The 11,450-nt window shown below is 31.5% G+C and overlaps 1 protein-coding gene across 1 annotated transcript; it reads left to right on the forward strand.

Moving 5' to 3' along the window:
* Positions 1-9,206: 9,206 nt before the first annotated feature.
* LOC145581193 (agamous-like MADS-box protein AGL62) lies at positions 9,207-9,761 on the forward strand. Its single transcript, XM_081638247.1, has one exon. The coding sequence runs from the start codon at positions 9,207-9,209 to the stop codon at positions 9,759-9,761; it is 555 nt and encodes a 184-aa protein (XP_081494373.1).
* The last annotated feature ends 1,689 nt before the right edge of the window (positions 9,762-11,450 follow it).

Consider the following 11,450-nt stretch of genomic DNA (forward strand, 5'->3'; position numbering starts at 1 on the left):
TTTTACCTGTTTAGTATCCGCCATTTTGTACTTTGATTTCACTTTTATGTGAGTGAGGTCGTCAAAGTTGCACCTTCATATCATTTGTGCAACACCAAGCTCTCCACATAAGTATCAAGATTTGAACACCGGAAAGATTTTCTAATTTTTTTCTACTTGAAGGCTTATGATGTTGTACGACATCAGTTTGTTAAATTTGAGTACCAACAGTGTAGTAGAATTTTCAATATACACAATCTTGATATTACTATCGTGAACTATGTTACGTGCAAAGAATTTGTAGGCATTTAAATCATAATCTCTTGAAGAAAATTGGCGCCATGTATTCTTTCCTTGGACTCTTTTCCAATATCCATACACTAGCTACCCTTATTTAGTTCTTTTTTATGTATAAAGTAACAGGAGATGCATGCATTAATCCTTTTTCTTTAGAGTATGAGTAGCATATTATTTAAGTGACTGGGGTACTAGAGTACTACTCATTGACCACAAACAAACAAACTTATCAAGAATTTTTTTTAATGTGATAACCAATCAATAAGGGTGGCTCCCTAAAATAAAAAAAATAATAATAAAAAATCAATATTAAGGCCATAAGGGTGACAAGCTTAAACGTGGATTTGTTTATACTAAGGAATTTATTTTAGAATGATAACTACGATGTATATAAGTGGCGTTAATTAGATTGCTTTAAATATTAACTCTATTGCTATCGCGTATAGTCATTTGTTAAAAAACCTTAGCAAAAGATAGTTTTTATTTGTAAAATATATTAATAAAACTTTTTATCAAAGATAATATTTTATATTTTAATAAATTTCAAATTTCAAATTAAATGTCATTTGTTAATTTTGTTTTCTTTAAGTATAAATTAAAGGATGGAAGAAAAGTATTTAATATTATCATGTTGGATCTTAATGAACATAATATTATTTCCTAAAATTATAATTTAATTTATACTTAAAGAAAACAAAGTTAAAGAATGTGCTTCTGCCCGTGGAGCATCAGGAATGACAGAATTAAAGAATCAACATTCTGCTAACGCCTTAGTTAAAGAATGTGCTTCTGCCTTATCATATCTTTCACATTTTCTATGTTTTTTTGTTTTTTATCTTTATTTTTGTAAACTTCGTATACGAGTAAATATATATATATATATATATATATATATATATATATATATATATATATATTGGTATCTACTACCTCCGTTTTTTTTAATTGACACGTTTTGACTTTAGCACTATTCACACTCTTCTCTTTGACCGTGTTTTGTGATTTATACGTAATGAAATATATATAATCATGTGGGGTCTTGTTAGATTATTCATCACGATGTATATTTTCAAAATATTAACTTTTTATAATTTTAGGTAATCGGTAATTAAAGATATTAACAGTTGAATTTGTGTATTGGCAACCGTGACTAAAGAAACGTGTTAACTAAAAAGAAACAGAGGAAGTATTATTTATCTTATCTACTTATAGTAAAATTGTTGAAAAGATAAAGTTAAAAGGGTTGAAAAGATAAAATTTGAGATATCACATTGCACCGCATTAACCCCTATGGCCTATATATACTTGCTATTACATTATAAAATTTTCTTACATCTCAATTCATCATTAGTAACCTACATTTAGCTACTAAGTATTGATTAGGTCAATAATTAAGCATCAATAATAATACCTTATTAGCTTCTTCCATCGTACGTATTCATATCAATATCATATTATGGCTCTTAGAAACCTAGCACACCCAATTAGTCTTTCCTCAAATCGTTTAATGGTGGGTTTCATCTTTCAACCTTCCATTACCGATATATTCTCGTACTTTCTTCCTCAAAGACTTCTCGTAGGGCAACCTGTTTTGCCTCCTCCATATGACTCTTATGTAAGAGATATCGATCTTTACGGTGAGATGTCACCGCAACAACTATTTGATCATCAATCCACTAGTGATGAAACCGAATTCTACTTCTTTACGACTTTAAAGAAGCAAAGTGAGTCGAACAAAAGAGTTAAACGTGTGGCCGGTGGTGGAACTTGGGACGGAGATAGGTACGAAGAATGTAAAATGGTTGTACAAGGCAAGATGGTCAAAGTTGGTATCAAGAAGTCATTTAAGTTCAAGAACTCGAAAAAAAATGAATGTGATAGTGTATCTTGGATCTTACATGAGTACAAGATGGATAAAGATTACTACGTTAAGACACACAACAACAATAATAATATCGATTCTAATGTAAGTTTTTATATCTTGTTGATTTTATTATTGGTATCTTTTACAAACCGAAATAGTTATATACTCGTAACCATGCATAACCAAATTATGTTTTTTTTAAAAAAATTTTTTTTCTTGTTAACCGGATTGGTTTGTTTTCTTATGTTTATTTTTTTTTTTTCGTAATAAAGATCCTGACCTTATTATTGATGTGATCTTGTGATTTTACTAAACTAACTAAAATATTAGTTGTAGGAGAAATATGAATAGAAAATATTTTAACGATTTTTTTTTTAATTTTTGTAAAAAAGTCATTTTATTATGAAAAGATCTTATTTAAGCATTAATCCTTGATGATTCTATGTGATTATTATTTGATTTATTTCTCACTCGTAATAATAATGATTTACAAATACTGACTATTTTTTTTAATGATAGGTTGTTGATAATATTGTATTTTGCCACGTTCACAAGAAAGTGGAGAAAAACTTCATTGAGATGGACAAGAAAAGGAAAGAAAGCTTCAATTGCGAAGAGCAAAGGAAGAGAATTTGCAATGAAAATAAAAATCTTGAAAGTACAAAAATATTGGACAATAACCCTCCTACACAAAAAATGGACAACAACGACAATATAAATGAAGGTACTTGTGTAGAGTCGTCAATAATAATCAATAATAATGCGGTGATTACAAATATAGATGACGATTTGTTAGCAGCTCATACTCGTAATGATGATTTGGTACCGGAGAAGATAATGGAAAGGATTGACAATGGATATGACAACAAAGGCGGCGATGAAGATTTACAAACTATATTAATGAACATCAATTTTGATGATGATCTAAATTTTTGGGAATCTAACCTTCAAGTGTCACTGGATAATCAAACTACTAATGAAGATGGAGTTTCATTAGAGGAATTAACGAAGATGAATTGCAGTAAAGATGATACTCAAGTGTTTCGTAATTCAACAACGAACATTCCTGATCCGTCAATTGATGAATGGTGGAGTATTTTTTTTTAGAAAATAATAATACATTACTATTGTTATTATTGTTCCTAGAAGTTATATATGTACGTATTTCTTCAATAAGACAAGACATTCATGTTACGTGTGCTAAATTGTGAATTTCACGAGTTTGAGAATTTTGAGAAATCACTCGAGGAAGTTAATTTTGATTCAGCTTTATAAATTTTGTGAATTTCACATACACAAGCGTGAATGTAGCTAGCCTCTCATTCAGTCATTCGTGGTTCATGTGGTAAAAATATACTTGTATTTTCTTTTTTTTTTTTTTTTTTTTTTGAACTCAAGATAGCTCGGGCTTTTATTAAATCAAATCAAGCTCCGCCAGAGTAATAAGGACCGGTACAAACATATTCCGCATAGTTACACAAGTCCCACCTAGCGACTAAGTGAGCTACGGTATTAAAAACCCGATGTACATGAGAAAAAAAATACAATAATCGAAAGTCAAGCTATCTTTCCGGATATCATCATAAACAAGATGGACAGGCGAAGCACCCAATTTCTTGCTCTTCACACCCTTAATCACGTTTGCTGCATGACTCTCACACCAAACTCTGCGGTATCCCAGCCTACTCGCAAGTAGCAGTCCATAACGTAGAGCCAGAGCCTCAGCATTCTCAGGGGACGTATGATGATGCGTCCTTAGCTTGCGCCAATAGCCACAACTGCACCCCTCTCATCCCTAAGAACAGCACCCAACTCCACATCAGCACCCTCACACACATATGCGTTAGTATTCACCTTCACAATTCCATGAGGAGGGCAAACCCAAGCAGCATCAGCACTGCCCGTACCAGTAGCATCATCATATACTTGTATTTTTTTTATATAGAATAAATCTCTAATATTAAAAGATAAAATAATATTGGCTAAATTATTAAAAGATAAAATTAGATTATTTTAATTTAATTTTTTAATTGGTTGAATTATCAAAGTATATCTTATGTAGCACCCAAAAAAAACCTAATATCTAAAAAAAAAAAAAAAAAAAAAAAAAAAAAAAAAAAAAAAAAAACGCCTAATATACATGCTCCATATAAATATATAATCCCACGTATTAGATTAGAAACCAAAGGTAAAACCCCGGCCCAGTCATATTACTGATGAGAGGTAGTCAGAAAAGTCGAAAACAATTAAAAAAAGGACTTTTTGTGAAAAACTATCATATACATTTCTGTTTTTGTGAAAAACTACCTTATTAAAAAAATGTTGTAAGAAACTATCTTATAAACACTAGATGTTGTATAAAAACTACCTTATAAAACGCTTAATGTTGTAAGAAGCTACCTTTTCGCCGGATTATTGCATTGAATAAGGGATGTTAAATGCCCCATTTTCAATCATTTTTTCTCCTTTTCCCACCCAATTTCTCCATAGCCCCCCTCATAACCCCTAATTTCCCTTCTCTTTCATTGTTAAATTAAGCACATGGTAGCAACTTACAACATTTAGTTTTTATAAGGTAGTTTCTTACAACAATTTTTTTATAAGTTAGTTTTTCACAAAATTTGATGTATATAAGGTAATTTTTCACAAAAAATTCTTAAAAAAAACACAAGTTCTTGCCACCAGATTTATGGAGAGAGATCTTGCTTAGGTCGTCGGTCAAAAACCTATTACGATTCAGGTGTGTATGTAAAACTTGGTGTTCTTTTATTGATTCTACTGATTTTATTTCCACACACCTCAAAATTTACAAGAACAATAGCGCAAATGCTTATATATTATTTGCTGAAAATGTACCCAACACATTAAACGATATCAATATCGCAGTTCGTCATAGTGATACAATTAGAAAAGCTGCTCAATTAGTCGCATCACACTTTTTTATAGAGATTGATATGGTTAATGGGTTGTTGCTGACTACGCGCTTTAATTCAAAGTGGTCGAAAATAGTAGAGTTGAATTTGTGGAACCCTTTTATTAGAAAATCTGTGTTACTTCCTCATTGCCCTCTTATTCCTAAATCAAATAATGTTGAAAGACGACGATTTCATTTAGGATTTAATTTGATCCTTGTGGTAATGATTATAAGGTTGTTTGTTTTGAGCTTGGTGATCATATAGCTTCCGAGCTATCGATTGCAATTGCAATCTATTCACTATGTGATCATCGTTGGAGGGTTAAGCCTAGTTGGACGAATGTTCCCAGGTGGTGTTTTGAATTAATTGATCACAGTAAGGTTATTCTTTATCAAGGAGCTTGGTATTGGAAACCTCATCCTAGGTTTCAAGGAGAAGAAACCCGTCTTTTTTCGTTTGATTTTGGATCCGAGGAATTTAGCTATGTGAAGATGCCAGATATTGGGAAAGAAATGCTCAGGTTTATTTTCCTCCTTGGGGGATCATTAGCTATTTTTGGAATTTCTCGCGTAAGAGCTTGCGTATGGGTAATGGAAAAGAATAGAGGAAAGGATCCATGGCGCCTATTCTCTTCGGGAGATTCTAATTTAAATACCTACACGGATTTCACACGTGAAGGGCTTAAGGTTATGTATATTGAAAATACCGGTTTATTGTTGGTACATACTTATAACAAATTGATTTTTTATAACATTATGAGTCATCGAGTACAACAAAGAAAAACTTTCCGTAGTTATAACCTCATTTGCTCATCACCGTGACCCCTATTACTTAATTAATTGCCTTATATGTGATTATGTGAAGTGGCCACACCATGTGGCTAGCCACATATAAGAATTTGTGAAATTGATTTAATTTACTTGGTCAATATTGTTATCTCTTCGTATCTTTCTGTTTTGTACTGTAAAGTTGTTATACTCAGATAAATATTCTCTTGTAATTAGCTCTAGTATTTAGAAAGTAAATAATGTTGTATATATCTTTTCTTAGTTGTAGTCTTTCTGTAAGCCTAAGCATCCTCTGACTAATTGAATAATCATCCTCTGACTAATGAGAATAGTGGGTTAATATAAATAATACTAACATAATGATGATATACTATACAAATTAATCACGAGATCATATAACTTTTAACTTATAGTCATACAATACTATACAACCAGATTATATGTATGCCATACATTTTATAAGTGACCTAAGTATACATGTAATTATCTCTAGCGATCTTATTTACCATAGTATAAAATCGAGTTGAAACAACAAAATCGAAAAACCTTTGAAGCTGATAGAACATCCGAATATATAGATGGATAGGCAATTCAATGAAGCTGAAGTCCTCGAGATCAAAGTCGAAACAGACAACATGAGCCTCATATTCAGGTTGGTTTGAACAATCTTCTATCCAATATGCAGCCCCTTCCAAACATACCCTCCTCCACATTGCAATCTCATTACACTAACGGGCGAAGAACCTTGTGCAAAGGACATTACATTACAATACGAGGAGTAGCGAAATGAATTTTTTTTTGTTGAGTTGAACCCTAACCTACATATTCATTTTGTAGTGCAATAATTGAAAATCCTAATAGTTATGTATTCATTGTAATGTATGTGCTTTCTCCTTTATAATTTTTTTGGGGAGATTCTCCTTTATAATTTAAATATTATGTTACTAGTTCAAATTACAATGCATAGGAAATCAAGTTAACATAATCCTTGTAATCGTTTACAATGCTAAATAGAAGTAAAATTAAGCTTATTATATAATTTGTTGTAAAAAAAAAAAGCTTATTATATAATTTAATATTCCCGCATTATTCGATAAAATAAAACCTACTATACATTGAATCTTAATCTCCCCTCTCCACAATTTAATAAGCAAACCCTAATCTTCTTATCTAAAAAGTAAAGGATGCCATTTATTTAAAAATTCATAAATCAAAATTTCTATCCTACTCTTGGTTTATATCCTCTTATGTGAGAGGGTATAATTTACTAATATTACACCTGGTCGGAAGGCTCGTAACATCAAGGTATATATTATCAAGATTAATTTACTAATTTTACACCTGGTCGGAAGACTTGTAACATTGATGTATATATTATCGAGATTAACTTACTAATTTTACACCTGGTCGGAAGACTCGTAACATCGATGTTCGTATATATTATCAAGATTAATTTGCTAATTTTACACCTGGTCGGAAGACTCGCAACACCGCTGTTTATATTATCATGATCATAATCTTTGGACATAATCTCCCTTATATTTTTCCATCTATGCTAACTAGCGAATATTTTTTTTGATGTTCTTTCTTTTGTTAGCAAGATACAAAATGAATCAATCACATTAGCAAGATAAGAGATTACAATCACATATTTGAAGGGTTTCTACACACTTAGAACTTAAAATTAAAGGTCACTATATTAAAATTAGGGTCACTGACTAATTGTGTTCAACATGACGTCAGTTACGCGCGTATGGACCTTAGGTCCACAATAATTTTATTACGAACTAGGTGCACACACGTTTTTTTGTAAATTGAAAATCCTAATAGTTGTGTAATCTCTCTCTTGTTTTTTTTGGTTAAAAGGTACTAATATTAAACTAAATTAAAGGTATGTTGCACGGTTTATAACCAGTGCCAAAATACAAAATGCACCTTCGTAATTATGGTGGCTGATGAGTTGGTGGGCTTCCACTTTCATAATAGTTGTGTAATCATTGCAATATATATCTGTATGATTTCCTCTATGATTTAAATGTCATGTTACTAATTCAAATTACAATGCGTAGGAGCCAAGTTAGCATAATTCTTATAGACGTTTATGATGTTAAATAAAAGTAAATTTAAGCTTATTAAATAATTTATTATTCCCGTATACTTCGGTAAACCTACCTTGAATCTTAATCTCCCCTCTTTGCAATCTTAATAAGCAAACCCTACTCTCCTTTGCTAAAAAGTGATAATATTAATTAAGTTATTAAGTAAGTAATGGATGACATTTATTTAAAAATCCGTAAATCAGAATTTCTACTCTGCTCTTGGTTTACACCCTCTTAATTATGTGAGAGGGTATAATTTCCTAATACCTGGTTAGAAGACTTGTAACAACAAATTATATATTATCAAGATTAATTTAATTACTAATTCACACATTTAATTACTAATTTACACCTGGTCGGAAGACTTGAAACATTGAATTATATATTATATATCTAGATTAATTTACTAATTTTACACCTGGTCGGAAGACTCGTTACATCGATGTCCGTATATATTATCGAGATTAATTTACTAATTTTACACTGCACCTGGTCGGAAGACTCGTAACACCGACACATATATTATCATGATCATAATCTTTGTACATAATCTCCCTTATATTTTTCCATCTATGCTAACTAGCAAATATTTTTTTTTTAATGTTCTTTCTTTTGTTAGCAAGATACAAAATGAATCAATCACATTGGCAAGTAAGACATTACAATCACATATATATTTGAAGGGTTTCTACACACTTAGAACTTAAAATATTGGACAATTATTCAATGCATTTTCCTCTGTATTCTATATTTCTATACAAGACCCCAACTTTGGATTTTGGATCACTGCCTCCGCGTTCTATACATCTATCATTTTAGGGTCTTGCTTAGTTGTACATGATTCATTATGTTGTATTCATACTGAAATTAAAAGTTAAAACAAATTCTAAATGCAATAAGGAAACATAAGATATTCATGCCGGTTCATAAACCAATCAACCATTCAAATAATTACACATTATTGATACATAATAATTGACTTCATAAAGTCAAATGCTAATCTCTGCTACGATGAAACAGTACAATTACCAACAAAATGGTACATAAATCTCCATAAAGAGAAATATATTAATTGGATAAGATTTTACCAGCTCCTAAATCTACAATAATTGGTTAAGAATTATTAAAATTAACTTTCAAAGCCTCTCTCAAGAACCACACATTACCCTTTAAATACCCCTCAAGTTAGTATGCCTTCTTACACCACCACCACAAAATAGCTTATTGATTTAATCATTTCTTCCCATCCTTGATGGCTTCATCAATGCCGAAGAAGGAATCCAGAGGTCGTCAAAAGATCAAAATGGCTAAGATTAAGAATCCTAGTCATAGACAAGTGACCTTCTCAAAACGCCGTTTAGGTCTCTTTAAGAAGGCTAGTGAAATCTGCACCCTTTGTGGTGTAGAAGCCACAATAATTGTGTTTTCCCCTGGCCAAAAAATCTTCTCTTTTGGTCAGCCAGATGTTGAATCTATAGTCAATCGTTACGTTAATCGTAACCAAATATGTCCTAATGGTACCAATTCTGAGGGTGTCCATGGAGGTCAACAAACTACTACTATGCGCGAACTCAACTCGCAACTATCCAAAATACTTGATCTCCTAGAGGCTGAAAAGGCTAGGGGCGAAGTGTTTGACAACTTGAAGAAAAATCCTAGCCAATGGTGGTGGGAGCAACCTATTGATAAGCTTGGCTTAAATGAACTCGAAATTCTGAGAGCTTCAATGGAGAATCTTAATATGAATATAGCTAAGCAAGCTAATTTCTTGGAGAAAAACACTTCTTCTTCTCCAATTCATCAAATCCATCGAGGATAAAATTGAAGGGTTTACTGTTCCTGGTCAAGTCAGCAACATTCATAAGCAAAAGTTCTTCTAAATATAATGTCTTATTAAATAGTTTCTTTGTTTTTGTTTTTGTTCTTCTAGTACTAAAGTAAGTTCGATTAAGGCCAGGAAAAATATGTAATGAATTAAGTCTTATAATGTTTTTAATGAATAAAATAACCAGTAGATGGTTTTGGTTGCCTTTACATCACTCCTAGTCTCCTACTACTACGTATAATTTTTGCCTAAAAGTATTACTAGGTGCCTTCTTTTTTAATAAAAAAAAAAAAAATAATAAAAATTTGGTACAATAAATTTATCATATAAGACAGTACAGCTATGTGCCTAAAAATATAAATTGAATGGAACCATAGAAGATTAGATGCAAAAGTGTAATAACGGGAGTGATGGGAATGGTTAAGCAAGCGTTTCTCACCCTTTAATAACTTGAGTCATTACTGACTTTAATAACATGTGTTGGTATAAAATTGTAGTGTTATGGTACTCCATATGATTTTAATACCAACAAATAATACTAGAGATACCAATAAAGCATTTTACGTTTGTTGGTATTAATGCAAGAGTAATTTGGTATCATGGTAATATGTTACCATCTAAGCACAATTTTATACCAACTAATTTAACATTATTAGAGTCATTAATGACTCAAATTATTAGAGATAGAGAATTTCCCTCAGCAGGGCTGATGTCAGAGTTTTGCGGCTATAATCAAAATTATGACTTAGAAATTAAACCCTAAAAAAAAAAAACTTACCAATGTACAATTCAAGATATAGTGCAATTAAGATTGCGTAAAACTTAAAAAACGGAGGGAGTATATATATTGGAGTTGCAAGTGAGTAAAACTTAAAAGAGCGAAGGGAGTAAAACTTAGAAAATGCAAGTACAACAATGTGTGACGGGAAAATACACATTTAAAAGAAAAAAAATGTATAATGATACTTCTTAAATAAATTAACAATATTTTATTAAATGTGGGTTAGTACATGTTGATTAAAATAACTAGATTTTTTGTTTATCATGACTTGGACTTCCCTGAGAGTGAGGAATAACTTAAGTGATTAGAGTTTCCCTCCTGATTGGGATCTTTGATCGATTCTCATCTAGCTCTCCCAAAAAAAAAAAAAAAAAAAAAAAGACCGGCACTTCCTTGTGAGTTGTGACATGGTAGTGGACTAGTGGTACATTTATAGGAGAGATGAGATTAAGTGGGATAAGAAGGTGGAACTAATAGATGAGATAAGGATAAAAATAGTGTATTCCATTGTTTGGAAATGGGTTAGGATTAGATTGGAATAACTAATAAAAATACAAAATTACCCTTACTATCCTTTCTTCACTCTCTTCTTCTTTCTCTTTCATTAAGGGTAGAAATGTCTTTTACCCATTAAATTTAATCCTCATCCCTTATACCACCCCCTTAGTTATTAATTTTGAGGGATAACTCCCTTTTTTATCCCCTCCTATCCCCATCTCTCTAAACAAACAAAAGACTTGTTAAATTCCTCGTCTTTTATCCTTTTCCCCCCTTTTCTATCCCTCTAAACAACCACCACCTTACTACATTACAGTGGACTAGTGGTACATTACTACATTGATTTACTCATTATTTCTTTAATCATTTACTCCAGGGGCGGAGCCAGGATTTTTTAGCAACGG

Source organism: Chenopodium album, chromosome 15 (assembly GCF_948465745.1).
Source record: "Chenopodium album chromosome 15, dcCheAlbu1.1, whole genome shotgun sequence".
In the NCBI taxonomy this organism is placed as follows: Eukaryota; Viridiplantae; Streptophyta; class Magnoliopsida; order Caryophyllales; family Amaranthaceae; genus Chenopodium; species Chenopodium album.